The sequence below is a fragment of the Manacus candei genome, unplaced genomic scaffold, assembly GCF_025592945.1.
Source record: "Manacus candei isolate 608988 ecotype Guabito, Panama unplaced genomic scaffold, ASM2559294v1 h1tg000008l, whole genome shotgun sequence".
NCBI lineage: Eukaryota > Metazoa > Chordata > Aves > Passeriformes > Pipridae > Manacus > Manacus candei.
In genome coordinates, this window is record NW_026138056.1 from 22,776,120 (window position 1) to 22,801,139 (window position 25,020).

Sequence of the window (25,020 nt, forward strand, 5' to 3'; positions counted from 1 at the left end):
TGTTAATGCTCCCAAAGCTCAATTAAATCTTAACTGTTCATACATGATTCTAAATTTAGAGTTCCTGATTCTTACCTTGAATGAAGATGGAAAAAGGGTACCTATTAAAATGTACACATCCTCTGTGAAATATCCCAGTTACAAAATCTGGAAACTAGCAAAGTTTCCAGCACTTACAGTCTAATTCTGTCTTACTAAAGGGACAAATCTCCTTTGATTTTAATGGGAACACTACATGCTTAACTTAGGACCAAATTTGGCTCTGTGACAGATGTCCAGAGATAAAGTAGTCACTACCACTAAAAATGTCAACAAGTATCCATGGTTACCATATAGTGATACGTGAATTATCATAGATATTCCATATTCTGACTTATACACACACAGAGTGCTCCGTGGTATCTGGGTGTACCCTGGACTTCCTCTACAGTCACCAGCTGCCATAATTTCTCTCCCAATTACACCAACTGCAATCTCAGTGAACCAGTAAGGAAATGTAAAGGATAAGTTGAGACAGAATTTGACCCCCTTTTTTTTGTCAACAGTGTGTGAGAGTTCTTAAGATACTCGTGGATTTTGCTTTATTGTAACATAATCAACCATACACATAAATTTAATTTTAAAGAAAAAATATTTTGAGAAACTGGCATGAAATAGAGATCTTGAATTCTCAGCCTCCTTTTTTTGACCAGTTCTTCCTTTCCAGACCACAGAGGCTGAAAAGAATTTTTAGTCTCGACCTGTGCAGGATCTTCGTTAAGTGTCCTAGAATCACTCTCTCTTTCCAGCTTTCGCCCACTTTCATGCTCTTTATTGAGGCTACCATCTTTGTGATCAAAGCTTGGAAAAAATGCCCATTGGAGCAATTTTTAATAAATAGATTTGGAGTGTTATTAACCCTAAAGATGAAAGCTGGCTTCTTAACTTTGCATTTACAGGGTAAACAATTTAAGTTAAGATTTTTAATTAATATTAATTTAAACCATCTGTCCACCATCTGCTTATTTCTGATGCAAAATATGAGTTTCTTTGTGATCTTTAATCAGACACTTAGCAAACGCACATCAATTCTTATCATTTTTAAGTAAGAAAATGATTTTCAGCAAACGAGTTTTCAGACAACAAACTATTTTAGCAATAATTTTAAATCAAAATTCACTCAACACTAGCACATACTTTGAAAAAAAATCCCTGAGAAACAGAATATTACATATCCCGATTTTATTATTCTCATCAGGTTCCTGGTAGCAAAAAGTAAGTATGTACCAAAATATAATTCATTTTGTAGAATCAATTCAGGCTCCAGACCACACCACTGCAAGTCAACAACATATATAAACACATAAACCAAAATATTTCTTGTTGCTGCCATTTAGTAAAGGTCTAGACAGTCAGAAAGCGGAACCCTTCTATAACAAAGGCAGCTTGTTCATGTATGTCATAGAGAATCTAATTTTAGATCTCTTAATTAGAAAAATACTAAAATCTAGGAGTAAATAATGGCAGTTAGAAAGTTGTTGTTGTGAGAGTGGGTATGGAAACCTTTAACAATTACAGTCATCTTCACACACAGATGCACTATGTGGCTGCACTGCTTACCTCAGTCTCCTCCATATAGGAACAGATTGCTAATTACAAAACTGTGCCCCAACACCTCCTCTACCCTGAACAGCAAACATCCGAAGTGGAACAAACTTTCTCACCTCAAGTTACGATTTTAAATTTTTTAAGTGTCAATATGGTCCTTAATCTTGCTTTTTAAATCCTGTCATTGTCCCCAGTGAGGTTTCTTCCCACTGATTGTCCCTCATGGTGTCAGAGACTAATAAATTCAAATCTTTCTTAAAGTTTCCAGTTATTATTTGGTATTTTAAAATGCATCTTCCCCCTCCCCTCCCCTGTCTTTCCATTGCAGCTAATGCCAAGACTATCTCTAAAAGGTAACCTTTTCTGAAATCAAACCAAAATCTTGATACTCATGAATTCCCTTTAGAGTATTGGAAAAGGTAAATGCCAAATCAGCCAAGAATGGAGGCATACCACAGGCTCCACAAATCAGGAAGCTTTAAATATTGAAGGTGTTTATATAAAAACCACTGGAGACTAAGCCTTTCCTTGTTAGCTTGCAAAAAAATCCTCCAACACCAAAAATAAGTAGACGTACATAATAGAAAAGTCACACTCCAATTTTTAATAGTTTAAGTCACTGAGTTATTTTATTTAATACAGTAGAAACAAGTCAAAGCAAGAGATGTATCCTTGTTTCTGTTAAAAGCCCTCTGACTTTTTTTTAAATGGCTACAGAGAATTCATACTTCACTATCCAGTCCTTCAGTCTGCATTACACCCATCCTGCAAATAGCCTGTTTATCTCCATTTAGTTTCTACAGTCTCCTAGAAATAGAAGATTGATGTGGAAAATATGAAAATTGTCAACTTTGGTAAATCTGAGCACAGAAGCCAGTATTTGTATGATAGTTAAGAAATTACTCTAATAATGCATTCTGGAGCTTTTTAATGCTAATGATGAAAGACAAGCATTTCAGACAGCATCTAATGATGGATGTTATTTCTGTAATGCTTGCAGCAGGCTTCAGCTTGGTAAGAAGTTAATGTAAATTACCTTTTGCCTAAGAGAGAAAAATGTGATATGTTACTGTAGGTGTATCGTGCTTTAAAGAAAAGAATGACTTAGCAGCAGTATTTGAAAAGGCAAGTGCGCTTAGTAAAAAACAATAAGATTATTTTATTTAAAGTTGAGTTAGTCTTAGAGAGAGTGATGCAAGGTTCAGTATCACTCCCACTAACTTATCAGGAAAAGTTTAATCCCGAGAAACAATGACAAAACTGTTTCAAGCTCTTTAAGTTCTTACCTAGCCGTCTGCCTATGCTGCTGACCCTTAACAAGCAGAGAGGCTTGGGAAGTACGATCATCTCAATGCCACAGACTCCCTCTCTCGCTTTCCCCTCCTTATTCTTTTCTTTTCTGTTTTTTTTTTTTTTTCCTCAAGACTATTGCATTTACGTAATCATCCACTTATTAGGGAGATTCTGCTGAACTGCTGACAATGATGTACAGTGGTGCTGCGCTGGCATGACGTTTGGGGAAAACGATTCTGCTGCACCACCACACAAAACCAATTAGAGAACTATTTTCTGCGACAGGTCAGGAATTTACATTGTTTCTCATAGAAAGATTTGCTTTTTAATTTCTTTATTAAGATGACATCCATGTCCCTTGCGACTTTTAGGGATGACAATCATTTGCTCATCACATGGGAAAGTACAATCAGCAAAATCGCATCACCGGTACGGGGCAACGCCAGAAACTCCAAGCATCGTTCTGCATTTTCCAAATGAACTAGTTTGAGAACCAATAATTAGAACAATATATATTGATAGAATTTTTTGACAGGACCTTTAGACATCCACCAGGGGGGTAAAGTAATGATAGTCCACATACAGCTGGCTACGCTATGTTTGCCGAACGTATAAACATCATCTTTGTCAAATCAGTAAGACATAGAGAAATCCCGTACGCCTTTGGATCAGGACACGTTAAGAGGTACTAACAAGCTTAGGTTTCTTTCTTGACTTGCGGATGACAAACTATTTCTCTTTAGTGAAGTCCTGACGGTCAGTAATTCTATACTGAAAAAAAGTGAACTTAAAATGGTATCCCTATTATGACAAATGCACAAAATCAAACATTTCCCTGCACAAGGCTGAAATGATATCCAGAATTCACTCTATTTACTTCAGTCTTTATCAAGGGAGGCTTGCTGAAAACACTTGAACACAGGGAGATTGTCTGAAATGGAATTTGGTTTATCATGCAAATAGAGATTTCTGAAATTAAATTACACTCCTAGATTGCTTAAACACAAACTTCTAAGCACAGTCTTGCATAACATAATAAAGAGGTAAAAGAGAAATAAATATTTGATTAAACACACTTAGGATTATGACGTATGACTGTATCTGGTTTTATGAATGTACTAAGATAATATCTGAATTACAGTTATTAACCTGTATTTGTAGGCAGCCAAAACTTTATTGTAGTGTGAATGCACATTAACAATAAAAAAAGACTGTATTTCAACAAAAGTTGGTGTTGAACTGTGTCAAACTCACTTTCAAGTTGGAAAAAATCTGAGCATACCAGTTTCCAAAGAAAAAATCCGGAATGAATTAAAAAAATCACACATTTAATAGAATAAAAATGCTCTTCCAAAGGAACAAAAAGACAGATTTGTTAAGAGAAAAAAAAATTATTAATTAAACACACAGCTTGCAATTAAAGTAGTTGACATTTGAAGACAAAAATTATTTTTATTGCAAAATATTACTTATATGGAAATATAAAGCTAATGCTTCTGCCATGAAAGAAGCAAGCTTTATACTTTACCTTTAACATTTTTGTTTGAAACTCCCTAAAAATATAGGAATAACTAAAAATGAGATAGACTTAACTCTAAAGTTGATAATTTGAACAAGGATAACAGCATGTAGAGGGGCAGGAGACAGTTACATCCACCTACACTAAAAAGAGCTTGTCTTCTTCTGAACATAGGCAAACACTGGATTTTAAACTGATATTAGTAAAAAGTAGATCTCTGTGTGTATATATATATACACATATATATACATATGTAAATTTACATATTTAACTTTCATTCAAGATTCCAGTTTCATTCTAGGTTTTTCTTCTACAGCTAAGCATCTATGTAAAATCACTCAAATGTTTGTATTCGATCTAGTGTAGTAACACAGTTATAAATACAGAAAGAAACAAGGTTATACCATACTTTATTATATTGTTATTTTCAGTAAGCATGATCAGAGAAAGAGGTTGGCAACGGGAAGTTCCTGTGTTCCAGTCCTGATTGTATCACTGAGTCAATGTGTCATTCATTCCCTTGTGTTCCTGTCAACCAGTTGTAAAATGTGTGAGAGCAAATTCTGCACTTTTTTTTAAAAGTGTTTTCTAAATTTAATCTGATATTTTTCTGTGCAGTGTCAAGATGATGTTAGTTCTCCCTTCTTTAGGGAAAAAAAAAACCCCAATACACAATTAAATGTGCTGGTAAAATCTACATTCATATATAACATACCTACAAATTCTGTCAATATGCATATATATATATATATGTATATAAATCCACATGTTCATAGTGATATTCTATGGATAATTATTATGCTTATAATATGTGTAAATATGAGTCATTTTTATTGGTCTATGCTACAGAAAAATATTTTTGGTTCAGTGAGATTCTAAACTAAACATTTGAATTAGTGTTTAACTTCACAGATAGTAAAAAATCAAGAGATACACTAAAATATTTCTCACCAGCAATATGTACAGTGAAAATATCCCCAAGTTTCTTTTGCTGATCCAGTAAAAATTTGAAAGCATCTTTTCTAAAAATCAGAGCTTTCCCAAGGTAAGGAATCCAGCCATTTATTAGTGGGGGCTCTCCAGTCTTCCTGTTGAAAACAGAAAAAAAACCAACCAGGAATTAGCTTTGGCATGAGAGCAACTCATCTTTATATCTATTTATATATTATACTTAGACCCACCATTTACATATATAATTCCTGCAATGTATAATACGTTGTACAGAAAGTTCTTCAGCTATGATGGCAGATTAAATCTAATCACACCTCTGAGCACTGAAGGCTCTGTGTGGTGATTAGGAAAAATAAGTGAGAGAAATTGAGATGCATTTAACTACAGGTTGTCCAGCTATTACCATCAAGTTATGAACACAGAAAAATGATATTCAGTAGAAAGTCTTCCAGTAAAGAGTCCTCTCATTTTCAATATTTGGCATGTCAGAGAAAGATGTATTGGAAGGCAATTATGACAGATTTAGGTAAATAGGACGCCGACATACCACACAAAACAACTAGCCTTACAGATAATGTTTTAGTAATTTCAGCTTACCAGCACACAGAATAGCTACCATTATAACTAAATACCTTTAAAATATAGGATAATAATAGAGGCTGAACATTAACCATAATAAATCTCAGTCTCTTTATATTTATAGTCTAAGATAGAAATGTGTGTGAACAGCTTAGGATGAAATTCTAGATAACAATATTTGCATCCCAGTCTAAAAAAGCAGCCATGGTGCATTAGTTATGTTTACAGAATAGTATAAAATACCTTTTAAGAACCTACTAAGTTACATTTTTCTTTAAAAAGGAAAAAAGGTTCCCACACTGTCCTATTCCTGACTGCAAGTAAATGTCTTTCCTTCATGCTGGCATTTAGTTGCTTGACTCTGATTTACAACAAAGAAACATAAAGCGTGATTGTTCTGGAAAGGATTAAAACAAATATTCGTGAACAACTCTGCTGCTACATCCCATCTGTGAAGGTGACTTATACTACATGCAGAACAACTCATTCTGATTAAACACAAGATATTTACTAGCTTGGATCTAATCAAAGATCAAGGGATCACAAGCTTTACTACTATCATACACAGCATGGATTTTTATGTAGCTGGATTAACCCTACCATAGTCACATTCTCTCCTGAACTGCTGTAACAGAAACGAAAAAAATTAAAAAGAGGTAACCATGGTATGCTGTACTTACTGTTTTATTTTATTTTCATAATTAAAACTTTTTGAGCAGGAAATTATAAGCCAGAGATTTGCTCACTTATTTTTAAAAAGTTGCTATAAATTTAATTTACAGATAAGCAGATGTGACCAAACCATGCTGCATATCTCAATCTCTTTCTGTGTAACTGACTACTAATTTTGAATTTTAGTTTCTGAGAACATCCTTTTGTCCCCTGGAAAATCAGTAAATCTTCTGGTCCAAACCTGACAGTCTCACAGCCAAAACATCTGCTGTGCCTTTTTCATTTCTTTGATTTTGTGGGGTTTTGTTTGGTCATTTTGTGGTGTGGTTTTTATATTGAGGAGAAGGTGGAGCCCCTCTTTCTTCAATACCTCACAGAAACCACTCCATTAATCATCCTCTGTGGTCAAATAACAACATTATTTACACATGTGGTCCAGAAAACTTTGTAACGGTTATTTCTGTATTAAGCAAATAAAAGCAAAGAACTAATCTGAGATTACATGAGAAAGATCACCACCCCTGGAAGCATAGCAGCCAACTTGATACCCTCAATTATCCCCTCCAAGCCTGTAAAGAATCTGGATGATTTACCCATTTTTTTCTCCCCAGACTATTAAGTCCCGAGAGCAGCCACCTTTCACTTCCTCTCCTGGACACTATGCCCCATAAGTAGCATCCTGACAAATATTTAGATAGGCTTTTTGTCATCTTCTAATTGAATGCATCTAATTTCACCCTCCATGTTCTGTCATTCGGTCAGAAGCTGTATTCCTCACAAGCTCTCCACCGGGTAAAAAGAAGGCAGCTCAGAAATCCAGGGGAAAATTAACTTAATGCTCCAAGTCTTTGGGATCACATCAGGGAGACATTTTGCTATTGCAAAGACGTGAGGGTCATCGTTCGCTTCAGACATGTTTAGCTCAGCAGCAATAAGCTTAACACTGTTAAACACCGTGTCAAGGCTACGTGGCTTTCGGAGGAAAATATAACACCAGTTCAACTTACGACCCCCAGCAGACTGATAACAGAAATGTGTCTTCATTTCTAGCTTTCCTTCTCTTTGGAAGATGGAGGTCATCTCCATGACTTATTGATGTCTGTTAACACACAGCAAAGAAACGAGCAGCGCGTATATTTTAGTGCCTCCCCAAATACAACGCTTCTCTGCACAAACTTTTAGACAGCGTAGTGCAGCTAACCCCATTTCCTGAAGGACACTTAACTACACTCCAGAAGTACCTCCAGTACCCATGGGTACTTCCAGAAGTTCTCATCGCCTTCAGATGCTATACTGAACCATTAACAAAGCCCACACAAACTTTTACTGCTTAATAATTTGCTCATGCACTTTAACTCTGGACTCACACTTAACAGAAGTTGTAAAATTTGATAATTAGGCAAAATATTACAAGGGTTAAAGTTATATTTTTCTCATGACACAATATATATTGTTGTACCAAATGTGAAATATAGCTAAGAAATACAAAAGAGCAGTATGACGTGTTTTGTTGGCAATTTAAGACTGCAACTTTTTTAACTGAAGCATTCAGAACATCTTACAGATTATATTTTATTTAGGTCTAGTTTAACTGCTTAAGTTCTAATTCACTTAACAAACCTCATGATACTTCCAGGTTTTTTGCTCCACATATTGGGTTGGTTTTGCTTCTTTAGAGGAATATTTTTACTTATCTGAGAAGCCTCTCTGAAGTCAGCAAGACTTAACAAACAAATTTCTCACATATGTGAGTGAATTTTACAAATAAAGCATCAGCAACATGTCCAACGCAATCTATAAGTAGACAGATCAGTTACAAAGTGGAGGGAGAGCAACACAGTTGTATCATCCATCATTGTTAAATGGATAATTTCAAATGGCATTATGCAAAAATCAGCTGGCTACAAATACAGCCCATAAATAGAACAAACAGATTTTGATAACTGTAATTTTTCTTTGCTTTCACAGTGAAAAGATAGTTCCTTGTTAGTAAGTAATAGAGTTGCAATATCTACTTCAAATAAGAAAAGTTGTGGAGTTTGTTTACAGTTTCTTTAAGGGAAGGTTTTTCAGCCTACCTAAAACATAGAAGGCACTGACTCAGGTGTGATTATTTAACTACTGAGGTAAGGCAGCACACAAAATTGTGGATGCTGTATCTATATTTCACTTATGCTAAGCAGCAGTGATGCAATAAAGCAGAAGAAAAATGGGCTGCAACGTACATATTGTGAAAAGATTCTTTAAAAAAAATTATTAAATTCAAGGTCTCTAAACATTATGTTTTCAATTAGTGAAAGTGAATTACTTGTAAAACCCAAATGAGGTCATTTGTTAAGCAATCTGAACATGATTTTTTTTTTAAGTTAAAAAGAAAATACCCTAAAGATTCACAAGAAAATAGACTTTGCCAACATTATCTCTCACAGAAATATTATTGCTTTATAAAAATATACAAGACTATTCTTTTCTTGGTTATACCATTTCAACTTCACTGCACTGTAAGGCATTGGATCAGTGTAAATGAGAGGAGAATCTTTCTCATTTCACTGGTTATTTGTATTCCAAAGGAGCAGATGCCTTTCAAATTATGCAAAAATCCACAGCGCATCTTGTACTATAGCAGATGAACAGGTTAATTTTTCTTTTTGCACATAATAAATCATAAGTGCTTTAACACCCATAGTCGCATTTCATGAACATAAACCTTCTGTTTAATAATGTCTGTTTACAACTAGAATCAGACATACAGTAATCTCTTGCCTGGGATAAACATTAATCCAGATCTGTCTAGAAAAATTATACAATTCATTACCATAAGTAATCTCTATTGTGCCCCGTGCTTAACCTTCATCTTTTTTCCTGTCCTATAATCTTGCAAATCCACTGGTGGTGTATGATTGGCATCTGGTGTTAACGCAGCCTTCAGTGCACACAGCACAGCTGAGGAAGCCTGACGTGAACACGTCACTCTGCAGGGTAACGCCGGTTCAGCCGATCGCTTCCCAACAACTCTCACCAAAGGGTGGAAAAACCCCACAAGCCGAGGAGAAAAGTGTCTAACAATATCAATAGCTACAGAGGAGTCGTTTTTACTTTCCAAGCCACCGTTGTCATCCACAAAAGTTAAAAGTATTGCTCTGATTTTTTCATAATATCCCTGGCTAAACCATCACATACCACGTCCAAGCTGGAACACACCGTGTCGGGGGACTTTAAGGAATGGAAATGGATTGGTACAGAGTAGAACAAAAGTTATTATGAACATGTCAAAGCAGTTAGAGATTATTCACAGGCTTGATCACAATATTTAAGCAACAAGACATGACAGACAGTGTCTTTCCAGGGGCTTATGAACACTCTAACTGTGAGGAAAGGAATGAGGCCAAAGGCTTCAACCCCAAGAAAGGTAATCCCCAGAAATGTAGTGTCTGGAGTGTCTTCTTGTATTATGAGAGAGAGAATACAGGAAACTTAGGACAGCAGAAAGACAGTAAGTCTATCTTTTTATTTTTTTAAATTTTGCAGTTACAGTTTTTCTCCAGAGCTGCTCATGGCATTAGGTGTTTTACATCCATGAGGACAGAAAATAAAACTATCTTTCAGATATTTGGCCACAAGGAAATTCTTGACACTTTTAAAATTATGCATGCCTTAAATAACCCACCCAGGTTATCTAACTCGTTGATCTCCTGGAACTCTAAATCTCCATGTTGAATACATGCAGTATGAAAAAGTATTCCCTGCAGAACAAGTCAGATGAGACTTTTAGCAATAGACAGTCTTCTACCCTTAAATTCTCAGTTTACATACTTCCTGTGAAGGTAAGGACCAGATGTTGCTCCTCTCTGATCACTGTTTTGAGGCTTGGGCGGAGTAAATGGATGCATCATCTTGACAGAGAGATGCAGATATGGATTGACTCAGTGAAGAAGAAGTGAGAGTCCTGGGATGGAAAAAACCTCACACTGTTGCTGCCTATATTTATGTCTAGGTAAAGTGGTTTCATTATGCAATACTGATAAACTTCTCTTTTAAATTAGGATAAAGATTAGTCACAAAAGAAAAGGAAAACTACTCAGGAAAAAGTAGCAAATACCTTTTTCAGCACATCAAGGAGAGAAGAGTTCCCAAAAACAGCAGTACAGCAAAACAGTGGTAATGTGAAACAAACTGGGAGGAATACCGACAAAGGCAAATCAACCAATAAGTGAATATTTACAGTGATTTTTTTTCACAGAAAAATGCAATCTTTTTGTTGAAAGTTTTTCACGTCAAGAACTTCTGGGATTGTAGTTAAAAATACATCTTTTCTCCTGCAAAACCATACAAGCTTTTTGTTGTTAAGATCTCCAACTTCTGTTGTAATCTGTTCAGAAGCCTCCTCTTTTTTTCTCTCTTCCAGTAATTTCATTTAGGTCATCCACAAATATCAAAAAAACAGCAATAATAACTCATTCGGTAGCTCTGAAATATCAGTCTCTAGGAAATCTTATTCCTTTGCAGTTTAGGCTAAACTATCTCAACAATTGTAGGCTGACATTGTACATAACAATTTTTCACACTTCAAACTGTGTTGAAGGACACACCCACAAATTCTAGCAGTACTTGTAGATACTGGTTGGGACATTGCCTAAAAAGCCAAAAGGCAAGTAAATACCATTGTGGGAAAGTAATCTGAGCAGTTTTAAAATCGAAACCCACTGAAAAAGCCCTTGTGCCTCAGGTTTTACCAGAGGCTGAAAATTCCGAGAAACTTTACATTACAAAATGTAATGTAAAGTTTCATAACAGCCAGGAGAGGAGTCATGGTAAAGACAAGACCTGACCAATTCGACAATAAATCAGCAATATTAAAAATTAATACAAATTTAGTGCTTATAGCCTGAATTTTTGCAATCCCATTTTGTTCCTGCTCTGGGTGAGGGCAGTGAGAGCAGCCATGACTACTCAACACTTACCATGACCAAGCCCAAGGTTATTCTATTACATTTTACATATGAAATTATTTTTCCAACCCAGGAGTTTTCCTTTCTTAATTCAGCTTCATTTAAAGAAAAATCAGCTAGATAATGACAGGTTACTTATTCCAGACCTTGTATCTCAGGTAGGGTGCTGTGCACCAGTATCTTCCCTTATATTTGCCTATGCTCTTCTTGAAGATATTCAGTAAAAATCTCTACGGTCTCCCCAAGCAATCTGTCTTTATTATCAGAAAGTTTCTCCTCACATCTAGCCTTTATCTTCATATTGTACCTCAAGCCCACTACTTCTCATTCTGCCTGAAAAGGATAAGAGAATAAATTACTCCCTTCACTTTTGCAGGAACACTTAATGTATTTAAAGATACTTATTTTGTTCCCCCTTAGTCTCCTGTAGGTTAAACAACCTCAATTTCTTCCAGTACTTCCTCATAACTGTTTTCTAGACCTCTAAATACTTATGTCAGTTTTTTCTTAATTTTCTAACATTAGCCCACACCTTTCTTCCAGCAGTGTCCTGCCCTAAGCACAGCAGAGCAATTACCTTTTCCATCTCAGGGGTGACACACCTGGTTTTGCCTCCCAGCACAACCTTGGTTTTCTGTGCAAAAACACCACCATGTAGATAAAAATCGAACTCGGGGAACCATTACAGCCCTCAACCTTTTCCCAGAGAAGAGATCGTGCTCCTGTCCAGATGCTGTTGATCGGTCCTCTGTGTTTTTCAGTTCACCATTTGGAATGCTAATCCCTCCTTTGCAGACTTGCAGTCGCTCCTCTTTAGGTATTATCCACAAACATAAACACTTTTTTTCCTTGTATTCATGTGAGAAGGATGGCAGTACAACATGAAGGCCACCCCTTACTGCCTATCAGGAACATATTTATGCTGTACATTAGCTGACTTTACCTAAGAGAACCCAACAACTTTTGTCTAATATTCATTTCTTTCATAAGTAATTTCTGCACCTTAATATACTGCCTTGCTGCAACACATGTTAAAACTGTACACAGTAAGTAGCTCATAGTAGGAAATCATATTAACCGTCTGGCCTAGAAGTGACAAGTGAAGTGTGGATAAGAATGTCAGCACTCCCCACAGAAATTTATTCAAACAGGCAGAAATCATTCCTTACGTAATAAAGAGCAAACAAATAAATTCAGGAAATCTCAGAAACAGTGGTGGGACATTATCACATTTAAAAAACGCTGGTAACAAGGAAAGAGAGCAGAATGCTAGATGGAGCAATATTGCTGCTTCTGTGTGCAGCAACTGTATTTTCTTTGAGTATGTACTATATAATTTCAGAGGTAAAAAAATAATTCTTGTAAAAATTGAGTATTATTTCCTATAAAACAGTATGAATGCTAAATAATGCAGCATGATTGTTAGAACAAAAAGGATAATGAGAATAGACCCTTCATGTCAGGTAACCGAGCTGTCCAAAAGTTTAGAATCTTGGTTAACTGGATGTCTTTTAAGTTCTCTAATCGCTAGAGAGAAAAGGAGTGCAAAGCTTTTTGGGAGTATTAGTTTTTATTAATGACACAGATAGACCAGAAGTGCTCACTTAGGTGGCCAAGATGATAACTCCCCTAGATTTCCCCTAATTCTGTCATGTCTCTTCTCACATTTGGTTTTTTATGTCAGTTTTCCTGGCCCACTCATATGCAAATGCTTTTCTCCTTCCTCTAGTTCCTTCTGCATACTTTCACCCTGGCTTCCCATCCCTCTTGAGGTGCCTCCATGGACCTGCCACCACCATTCAGCCCCTTTGCTCACCCAATGTTAACTTTCTTCTCAAACCAAGCTCCTGTTCAGATCTGGGGAGCCTCTGCTCTCATGTCCTGCAATATATTCTTAGTCCAGATATTGTCCACCCGCTTTCCCTTCCAGTTCATCCTTAGTCAAATCCCTTCTTGAATCCCAACCACCGCTGTAACCATTGCAAACCACTGCATACTGCACTAGCACAGAGGATGAGTAAGACTTGGTGAGTCTTGTCCAGTTTCCCCACTGTGCTCTCCTGTCTGCCCACACACATCTGTTGTCTCCTGTCTTAGGAAGAGACTGGAACAGCCTTTCTACAGCGTATGTGTACATTGCTCATTGCACAATTGATCTTCAGTTGTGAGATCTACTAGTATTGATAAAATCACTCCCTCTCTCCATTTCCCCTTTCAGGGAGTATTAGCCATTTTCAAGAGGCAAGCACAACTCATTCAGAATGCATGTGTGTGTGTGTACACATGTATTTATCAACACAGATTATGTGTATATAAGCATACTTATTTCTATATGCACACACATATGCATGTATGCAAACAAAGAGTAATTTCATCATAGGAAAAACTGAGTGGTGCTGCAATTTTTTTTTTGTAGGGATAACACAAACATTTAATTTTATTGCAATATTTAGTTTTATTGTAGCAAACTTCTGATGTTATAGCCACGGTGGCATCCTGAGTATCAGTCATACCCTTTTGACCTGAGTGCATTATATTAAGTTATAGACCAACAACAGAACACTACAGAAAACTGTTCTCTCCCTTGCTCTGTCTACCATGCACAGAATTTTCAAATACCAGCAGCCCACTCCTGATTTATCGAAGTAATTAACTACAGAAATGGGGTCATCTACTCTGTCTTAAAATCTCCATGTGCATAACTTCAGAGGAAGAAAAACTTTACCTTTAATCTTTAAAAAAAGGATGCGATACATCTAAGAAGTTTTCAATTAATGATTTCATGACTCCCACAGTTATGGCCATGCATTCCCCAAGTGGAAGCACATGGTGATCTGCAAGCAATTTCTCTCCTCTCCCCCATGAGTTTCAGATGTCAGACATTTCACAAATGGTATTACAGAATCAACAGTCAGGACACATTTTGCTCAAAAATCTATTCAAAAATTCCAAAGTATGGTCTCAGTAGTTGAATAAACACAAAAATACCCCAGGTACCTTATTTAGTTCACTTATTTGCAGATAAAACGCAAAGTTGATATAATGAGAGAAGGTAACTAATTCTGTCAGTAAGGCATATATCACAGGAAAACAGCAGCTGAACACTGTACTTAGGTGAACGTTTCAAAAGCTTTAAAACCTGAAAGATGAGCACAGTATTAGTTAGTCTTCTTCCCTTTTGAATTATTATTTATAATTGTTTCCCAGATACTTGTTTTCCATCTTTTCCCTTCAGTGCTACAAGTCTATTGCACATGTTAAGAAAAACAGTCTTGTAACCAGATTCTCCAGAAACATTCATTTGCTCCTGCTTCATCTTGTTCTGCCACCAGCCTAGATTACCATCGCAGTTTCTCCATCTGAACTGATTTTACTTCTCTCAACAGAAACTGCAGGTGATCTATTTCAGTAGAAAGCACGCTGCAGTCTGCACTCGTCTTTTGCTGTTCACTAGCTGCAACGAGTCTCTCCTTTCCCCCCACGCCACCTCCTAGATGTGCTTCTGCATTCTTTCCTCCTCTTCCAAAACTTTTCTGCTAGGTTTTCCATTTCACTTGTACCTTTCGCTCCTCCTATCACTCTGAGCTCTGCTCTGGCTCTGTCTTTTTCAAGTCATACTTTCTCATAGTTCATATAGGGTAAGTCCTGTCCCTGCCTAAACAAGCTGCAACAATTAGGGAGCAATAAACTTGATTACTTGCAAATTTATATTCCTAGGTCTGGATAGTGATACTTTTCACATTACTGTGCATATGAGCAGTATAATGTTCTATAATTCATGCTCCACACTATGTAAGAGCAACCCCACAGACTCTCTAGTCTGAAGTGAGTCTTTTACTAAAGCACAGTCTTTTACTAAACATTTCTGGACAGAACAAGCCTTAAACTAAATCTCTCATTACGAGGGAAACTGAAGTATCTTAAAACATTTGTATTATTAAAGAAGTAATAAAAAGTCCCCTAAAATATATTTTCCACAAAACAGCTGCTCCCCAATTTTATTTAGCAAATATCATAATGAAGAGAGAAAGGACTTAACAAGAGCGATGGTGGTGCCCACTCCTCCTTGGGCAGATTTGCAGAGCAGCCTGCAGCCACCCTCAGCTCATGCAGACATCCTGTGAGCTGCACAGTGGTTCTTGTGTCTCACAGGCAATCTCTGCTCGACCTCCCTCTGGAGTGCTCTCATCTGCTTTTCCCTCTCCTGAGCCTAAAACTCTGCTAAGCCCATAACAGATTTAATATGTATTAATTTAAGAGCTTTAGTGCACTGCCTGAAAACAATGGCTTGATGCTTGGAAAATATATTCCTTTAATTGGTCCGTGGCCACCCTTCTTAAATATTTATGTAAACTCTACTGTATTCAAGGGCACAAGAGTTAAACCTAAATGAAGCTTCTGGTCTTGTATTGCGTGAGTTCTCTCAAATGTAACCCTTGTTGGTTCTAAGTAAACTAACTACTTCCAGTTTTAGGTAAATCAAGAATACATTTTCATTCTGCAGTCACAGAGAGTAAAATATTACTAATTGAAGATCATAAGATGGAACAGTAACTGTAGGTCTGAAAATGTTCTAAATCCCTCTGCTGTGAAAGATGGAATAAAAAATATAAATAAAATTCTCAATTTTTTTAATTAAAGTGAGTAAATGTCAACTTGAGGACTATAATCAGAGACATTACAATTGCAAATGAATACTTGTTTCATTTTTTCCCTAAGTTGTTTCCTGCACAAAATAATATTTAGGTTATAAAAGGATCATCTTTCTGAAGAATCCAAGACTTGCTTGTCCTAGATTTACAAAAATATTTTATCCTTTTTTTTTTCAAAACCAGATACCATCCAACTGCATAATATCATAAAATAACAGTCATTTAGGTTGGAAAAGACCTTTAAAATCACCAAGTCCAACCATTGCCCTAGCCCAGACACGTCCACCACTAAACCATGTACCTAAGTGTCACTTCAACACATCTTTAAATACCTCCAGGGCCTCAACCACTTCCCTGAGCAGTCTGTTCCAATGCTTGACAACCCTTTTGGTGAAGAATTTTTTCCTTATATTTAATCTAAACCTCCCTTGGTGCAAATTGAGGCCATTTCCTCTTGTCCTACCTCTTGTTACTTGGGAGAAGAGACCAACCTCCATCTGGCTACAACCTCCTTTTAGGTAGTTGTAGAGAGCAATAGGGTCTCCCCTGAGCCTTTTTTTCTTCAGGCTAAACAACACCACCTCCCTCAGACCTTCCTCATAAGACTTGTGCTCCAGGCCCTTCACCAGCTTTGTTGCCCTTCTCCATACACGATCCAGCACCTCAATGTCTTTCTTATAAACTAAACACAAGAGCCCAAAACTGAACACTAGATTCGAGGTGTGGCCTCACCAGTGCCGACTACAAAGGGACGATCCCTTCCCTAGTCCTGCTGGCCACACTATTTTTGATACAGGCCAGGATGCCATTGGCCTTCTTGGCCACCTGAGCACACTGCTGGCTCATGTTCGCTGACTGTTGACCAGCATCCGCAAGTCCTTTTCCACTGAGCAACTTTCCAGACACTCTGCCCCCAGCCTGTAGTGCTACATGGGGTTGTTGTGAACCAAGGGCAGGACCCGGCAACTGGCCTTATTGAATCTCACACAATTGGCCTGTCCAGATCCCCCTGCAGAGCCTTCTACCCTGCAACAAACAACACTGCCCAATTTGGTGTCATCTGCAAACTGGCTAAGGATGCCCTCAATCCCCTTGTCCCGATAATTTATAAAGACATTAAACAGGACTGGCCCCAATACTGAGCCCTGGGGAACACCACTTGTGATTGGCCAAAAACTGGATTGAACTCCATTCAACACCACTCTCTGGGCCCGGCCATCCAGACAGTTTTTTACCCAGCAGCAATGCACCTATCCAAGCCACGAGCAGCGAATTTCTCCACGAAAATGCTGTGGAAAATGGTGTCAAAGGCTCTACTGAAGCCCAGGTAGACAACATCCACAGCCTTTCCCTCATCCACTAAGCAGGAGCTCTTGTCATAGAAGAAGATCAGGTTGGTCAAGCACGACTGACCTTTTTTAAACCCATGTTGGCTGGGCCTGATTCTCTGGTTGTTCTGGATGTGCCCCATGATGACACTCAAAATGATCTGCTCCATGGCCTTCCCTGGCACTGAGGTCAGACTGACAGTCCTGTATTTCCCTGGTTTCTCCTTCCAGCCCTTTTTGTAGATGGGCATCACATTTGCTACCCTCCAGTCAACTGGATGCTCCCCAGTTAACCAGGACTGCTGGTAAATGATGGGATATGGCTCGGTAAGCCCTTTTGCTAGCTTTCTCAGTGCCCTGAGGCTTATGTGGGTCTAAGTGGTGCAGCAGGTCACTGACCATTTCCCCATGGATTACTGGGGCTTCATTCTGCTCCCCATCCCTGTCTTCTAGCTCAGGTGCCCAGGTACCCCCAGAACAACTGGTCTTGCTATTAGAGACTGATGTGAGGAAGGCATTAAGTACCTCAGCCTTTTCCTCTTTGTCATTATGTTTCCCCCTGCATCCAAGAAAGGATGGAGATTCTCCTTAGCCCTCCTTTTGTTGCTAATGTATTTCTAGAAACATTTTTTATTGTCTTTTATGGCAGTAGACAGATTAAATTCTAGCTGGACTTTGGTCTTTCCAGTTTTCTCCCTGCATAATCTCACAACATCCTTGCAGTCCTCCTGAGTTGCCCGCCCTTTCTTTCAAAGGTGATAAACCCTCCTTTTTCTCCTTAGTTCCAGACAAAGCTCTCTGTTCAACCAACCCATGATCAAAAAAAAGGGTGACACCAGGCTCGGAACCAGGTATTGATCTGCTGTCTCCTCCTGTTTCTTACTCCATTGTTTCCTGCAAACTGAGAACACTCAACTTGGGTACTTCTGTACCTGACCCCTTAACCAGGGGTCTGAAGATCCTGAGGTCTCTCTTGACTGCCCTCAGACCTCCTGTTGGGACTTCATCACTGCCACCTGAAAAATCAATAATGGATGATAATCTAAAGGCCATACCATGGTAGGAAGGTTTCTTTTCACATCTTTAACCTGGGCCCCAGGAAGCTGCAGAGGTATTCTCTGAGAAGTGTGTCCAGTCCGCATGCTGGGCCTTCTGTTCCCTTCAGAAGAGAGTTTCCTGTGACAGTGACCTGTCTTCTTCCTTTATGGAAGTGTTTTTGACAGAGGGAGTAGGCTGACTTAACCTTGACAACACCTCCATGCTACATGAGCCATTGTGCTCACTATTGTTCAGTTCTACTTACAGAGCCTCACACCTATTATGCCAGGGCACCTTGGGCAGTGGGGCAGTCATAAAGGCAATGTGCCTGCTGCATTGCTCAGGAATTTGTCTACATTGCTCCCTATTCCTTAAGTCGCTGTGTTCAAACAGGTGGAGAGAGGACAGAGAATCCTCTGTATCTCTTGTACTGTCTACCTATCAAGCCTGTCTCAGGGAAGGCAGGGTGAGACTCCAGTCTGTCTCTTGCACTCCCTGATACTCTTCAACCTGCTCATCCACTCCCGGAGCTCTGTCATTAAGCAGAGGAGTTCCTGGGCATAGGGGAGCTCAGTGCTGCTGCTGTCTGGTACGGGTGGCAAAGCAGGGCCCACCTTGCAGCCCTACACCTGGGTGGCAGCATGTTCCCCATGGAGCTCTATCTGGGCAGATGGGCAGTCATGGTGAGTGCAGAGCTTGGAGAGGCTATGGCTTTCTGCTGGGTGGACACCACTGCTCCCTCACCAAGCTGCCAGGGCTTCAGTGCCCTTCCTGCTGCCCTTCCTGCACACCCTTTCACACAAACTGCTGCACCGTACCCTGGGCAGTGGTGCTCCCTCAGGACTTCTTTTAAAGGCGTGGAGAGCTGGATATCTTTTCTCCTGGCCCTGTCTAGGTCCTATCAGCTGCTGTGGCACAACTCACAGGCTCCTGGCAGCTCTCTCAGCTCTCCCAAGGTTCCTCCAGTTTGGGAAACCCCCCTGTGAACCACACTGGAGGACTGTTGTCAATCATACCAGCACCAAAGCCACTTGCCTTGGTGACTGAGTAATTTCCTATTTTGATTCAATGATACAGGATAGATCTAAACTCCTTGGTAGAAGTAACAGCAATTTCAATTTTCCATCAAGTAAAAGGCTTGAATTTGAAAATTAGATATTTTATTTAAAAAAATGTTCAATATTTTCCAACCAGTTATTTCAACTGGGCATCATTACAACTGTTTTGGAGCCTCACATAATTAAATGCTGAATCCCAAACAGCAGATGAGGCAGCTGTCTCTACATGGGACACAAAATTTATGGAAGTGTCAAAACTTCATGAAATCTTGAAGTTTAAAACATTTTTGGTGGAGAGATAATGAGCGTGTTGGTATTACTGTGTAGAAATGGATGCAAACTTGAGACTACAGACAGGTGACTCACCCATTCATCATTCTCCTTGCAGAAATGCCTCCAAGACTGGCTGTACAGCCACTCATCTAGTACAGGAGGCTGTGGGTATGGGTATTTTAGAGTATACCCAAGGGTGGACTCTCAAATGTCTTGCTATTTGACCTAGCAGCTAGCCCATTTGCACCCCAAGTTGTGTCATATGACTGATGCTGAATAGACAAAACAGCCCAGATTTCCTCCTAGGAAGGACGTTAATACTGCTTGCCAGAAGACAGTTGGATCTGTAGGAAGTCTGAAAATCCTCTAGCTCAGGTTGTCAGTAAAGTTCATATGAGATGCTGGGTTTTGCGGATGCCCTGGGTGCCAGACCCTGCTGGGATAAGACCCCTCTGACAGATCATAGATGCAGCACGCAATCTTACTTCCATCTGTATGCCTGAATCCCAAAGCATGTACTTCCCATTGCCCCAGTGTTTGAATATTTGTGATTTTATCAGATTCTGCAATTCCTATTAGTTCCGACTGAAAGTCATTGTGTCTTAAAAGTACAATGTAAATACTTCCTTTATACCAAAGGGTGGATATCAACAGCATCATAAACTGCTGGAAAAATTTGCAAAGTATAGACTCACTGAAGTCAATACTAAACTGAATATTCATACTGATTGCAAAAAGTTTCAAACAGTGTGCTGCACCAAGAAGTCAGAAATGGGGTGTGTCCTGAAATTCATAATAAAATCTACATGCTGTTCCATTGTTCACAAACAATTGGTGACATCATAGGGGTGATGAGGAGTGCATCAAAGGCATGGCCAAAGGGTGCATTAGCCAGGCTGAGTTTTGTTTTGAGGGTAGGCAGGAATCCTGCGTAACAAGTTTTCCTAGCTATAGCTCTACTTTGGTTATAAACTTGAGTTCTCCATCACCAATAATTGTTCCATATACATGCAGTATCATGTACCTTTGCTATTTTTCAATTATGAAAAAAAAAGAAAATGGAAATGAGAAATGAAAGGTTATCAGTAAAAATTTTTAACATTTCAATTCCAAGTATTTGCACCATTCTGATCCAATGTAGCCTTCTGTTAATGATACATCTGTCATTTTATTGACACCCCTAAGCAGCTTTATTCTCTTTTCTAATTAAGAGACAAAGCTGATTATGTCAATCTATGAACTGACATCTGAGTGCTTTTGTTATAATGTAAGAAGCAATGAATATGACTATTGTTATGCTAAAACAAAAAACTTGGGAATTTTTACTGGAAAACCCAGGATACCATAATATATAATGGCTAAATTAGAATAGGTTCTTCCTATTCATGCAGATGCACATGTGATTGTATTATATAATTAAATGAAGATACTGTGTGAAAAATTAATCCCCAGTAATAGAAAACATAAAGCAACAATGATACATAATATGCCTGATTAAAATATGTGAGAAGAAATCATCAGATCATAAAATATCTCAAACAAATAAATGACAGACTAAGCCATCAATCCTCCAGGAAAAATTAAGTTATTAAATAATCCAAAATACTTGCATGTCAGACATGATTTCATCTCCATCCTACTGCTAAATCAGACATACCTACTCAGAGGGCTCTTCCATGCAAAGGAATATATCTGGAAGTATTGTCCAATGTGGCCCTACACATGAATTGGAAGTACAGAGCATATCCAGTTTGCACCACTTCCTCCAAGTACCAAAAATTCTGCTCTCTTTTGTGAACCAGAACTAGCTTCAATGACTGCTTGACCTGGTGAACTGACAGGTATATTTAAGATAATACTGTGGATGGGATGAAATGCTCACCATTGCAGGAAAGTCTTTGTGTTTGGATTGTCACAGGTAAGACTCTGGAACAATCTCCCAAACACCAGCACAAATTGCTGCACTCTGTCCTACCTAAAAAGGCCAGGGAGAAGACAGCAGCAGGGAAATCGCACAGAATCAGATCATCTTCAATATTTTGGGATGTTAGCAGTTTTCAGACTCGAAGATAACACAAAACAGTTTTTCTCCCGGTTGTGATTAAAGGCAACAGACAGAGGTTATGTGTCTCTTCTGGTAGCACTAGATCTTCAGGACCACTGCTGGTGCTGAGCTCCTGGCAGGAAAGAACTGAATCCATTCCAAGGAACTCTACTGATTCTGTGTATGAGGTTGCTGTTGATGGTACTGGGTGTCCTCAGGACAGAGCTTAAAGTACTGCAGTCTGACACAGCTCTCCTGGCATCAACTGCGCTAAATGAATTTACACCCTGAAGATCTAGTCTTCAGCTGCTGACTGTGTCAAACAGTGTTGACATAAATCCAACTAACACACACATATTTCTTTTTTCCTTTAAAAATTTCTGTTCTAAATTATCAGAAAACCTAAGACATTATAAGCTACAGTGTCAACGGCATTAAATTTAATTATAGCATCTGTGCTCACTCACATGCACACGGCACCCGTGGTTACAAACTACCACTCCTCTACTGTTTGCTTGTCAAGGGATCATATCCTTTTGTCTCAGATAACTACAGGCAGTGAATGGAATGTCCATGACCTTCTACTTCTGCCTTCACAGAGGTTTGGTCAGTGGGGAAGGTACCTCCTCACACTTTCATTAAAATAAATCTGGAAGTACAAACTATAACCTTTCCATTGTATATGTGCAGGTTAAGCACATGTCTCTGCATAACTTGTGCAAGATAGGAGATGTCTACTACTTCCAAGACCAATGGTCTTGCTCAGTACCTCAAAACATCGCTCTCCTTTCACAACATGAAATACCCAGTTTACTGAAAATGAAAATTTGTGAATGCTTTTAAGGAATTATTAAAAGGGATAATATTTTACCTCTGCTGCAGGATCTCCTCTAACAGCCTACTCAATAACCTATTGTTACTAATCAGTTTATTAACATTCCAATTCTGACTACCCACTAGTAAGGTTGGTCTGTTCACTGTTTAGTGAGAGAAAGGGAAGGTTTCAGAATGTATGCCCTTTGGCTTGAAAAGCATCATGATCTCCTTCTAAGCCACAAAAATTTTGTTCACGCTGAAGTAGCAAGATTGGGACATTACAGAAGAGCTTGGAAACAAATTACACTCTCAACTGCAGCTTCCATCACCACCTGGGAGGTGACCGACAACAGCATCAAAGCATCCAAATTCAAAATGCAAACGTTTGGAGTTAGGATAACTGGTTGCTAATATTAGTTGTTAATAGTATTTAGAATTTTCCTCTTAAAAGAAAAAAAAAATCAAATCCCAGTCTCATGTTTTTCTCCCAAACTGGGCTATGTTTTTAGTTTATAAGAGTAGGTAAATAAAAACCAAATTAAAATAAATAGCTAGACTAATGGTGTAAATCTACACAGCAGTATTCATTAAGATATTGGTATTGCTAGGCCAAATGATACTGGTAGGGATAATACCTCATTAACACTGGTACACAACAAAATGACCTCAGCGCTCACAGAATACGAACACCCACCAGTCTGTAGGAGCTACAAACCAGTCATGATCAGATGAGATTCCCAGAGAAAAGGGACTCTACATAATCTGAAGAACTCTCAAAAAATGCCTTTGAAAATCAGATTAACAAAACCAAATCCTACCACTGCACCTGGCTATGGTCCAGTCACAGAATTTTTCTTGCCTGGGATCAGTTCTGACCACAGCCAGCCACTGGATGTCTGCCAGCTACAGTAGAAGCAGGGGTCTTCCAGCAGAACAGGCATCACAGCTATTTCTGTGCTTTCCTTTCTCTTTTTCTCCCCCAATTCCCCCTCATCCCCCCACTCCCAACGGTTCTTCTGGACAGGCTAGAGGACATGGCCAAAGGAAGAGAAGTGCAGCCAAGACTTTACTATGCCCCAACAACCCTTCTCTGCTGTTGCAGGGTCACTGGCAGCCAGAATGATTTAGAGCAGCCTTCAGGCTATTCTAACTTACAGTGAGGGACTTGACTGACTCATTGCTACTCCAGGACTGTGGGAACATAAAGCTACCTTAAAGCCATTTCAGTCATCCCTGCTTCTGAGCTGTGCTATTTTATCTCTGTCTTTGACTGAAAAAAACCTGAAAGCACGGGTTGTTTACACATCTTGCAGCTGCAGCAAGTGGTGGTTTCCTTTTCCTTTCTTCTGCCTTCTTTTTTTGTGTGTGTGTGTCTGTTTTGGCTTTATAGATAGCTCTGGTAGTGTTCACAGCCCTGTGCTCCATCTGAGATGGTGATTTATGGCAGTCTCTGCTCTATTGATTGCTCTTCCAAAGCTGAGGCTCCCGTCAGCTGCGAGGCTGTGAGAAGGCATGCTGTGCTGGAGTTTGCTGTCTGCAACCAGGACAAGCAACATTCTTGTGGTTCCCATGCATGCCATGCCCATCAAGAATCATTTTGTAATTTAGCATCTTAATTCTTAAGGAATCAAATGCTGGTAACAGGCTAAACTGAAGAGAGATCAACTATTTCCTTTCATTGCTTATCAGCTTTGCTTACATTTTAACTCGGATGAGACTTTGGATTAAATTTCTGCATCAATAATCTATTTTCTAATGCACAGAAAATATCAAACTACATTTATTCTACTAATTCCTGTAGCATTCATGCACTTATATATACCTTCTATATTATCTTCCTTTTTAGACTTGCCATTGCATATTTTTCACACCCTTTTTGTCCTTTTCTTCTATAATACCTTTATTAAATACAATCCCTTTATAAAAAAGTACTTCCATTTTTTAATATTATTGCTTCTTCTCTATCACTATCTAGATTTTACATTCCATTAAGCAGACAGTTTTAATTTGACTTTTCTCTGACTGTTCTATCATTAGATTTTTTCTTGTCTTAACCCTCTCACTTTATTTTTCTCTTCTGTAATTTGCTTTTACTCTGCCTAATGGACGCATGTTTCTTTTGTAATTTGCTTTTACTCCCTGTTACTCTCCTTGTGATTTCTCTTTGTTGCTCGGTGCTGACAAGAGTTCTTCCCCATCCCCTGTGAGTGACAGTGACAGCATTTGAGTGGTAGCTGGAAGATTTAGGGATAATAAGTATC

The 25,020-nt window shown here is 38.6% G+C and overlaps 1 protein-coding gene across 4 annotated transcripts in view; it reads right to left on the reverse strand.

Annotated features, from left to right (window-relative positions):
* The window catches only part of LOC127462446 (cytochrome P450 7B1), a 129,632-nt gene that overhangs the window by 16,859 nt on the left and 87,753 nt on the right, over window positions 1–25,020 (reverse strand). For all 4 annotated transcript variants that reach the window (XM_051771084.1, XM_051771100.1, XM_051771077.1 and 1 more), the window contains exon 2: window positions 5,351–5,487. In XM_051771084.1, the coding sequence (XP_051627044.1) occupies window positions 5,351–5,487 (137 nt within the window). The remainder of the gene's footprint in view (window positions 1–5,350; window positions 5,488–25,020) is intronic.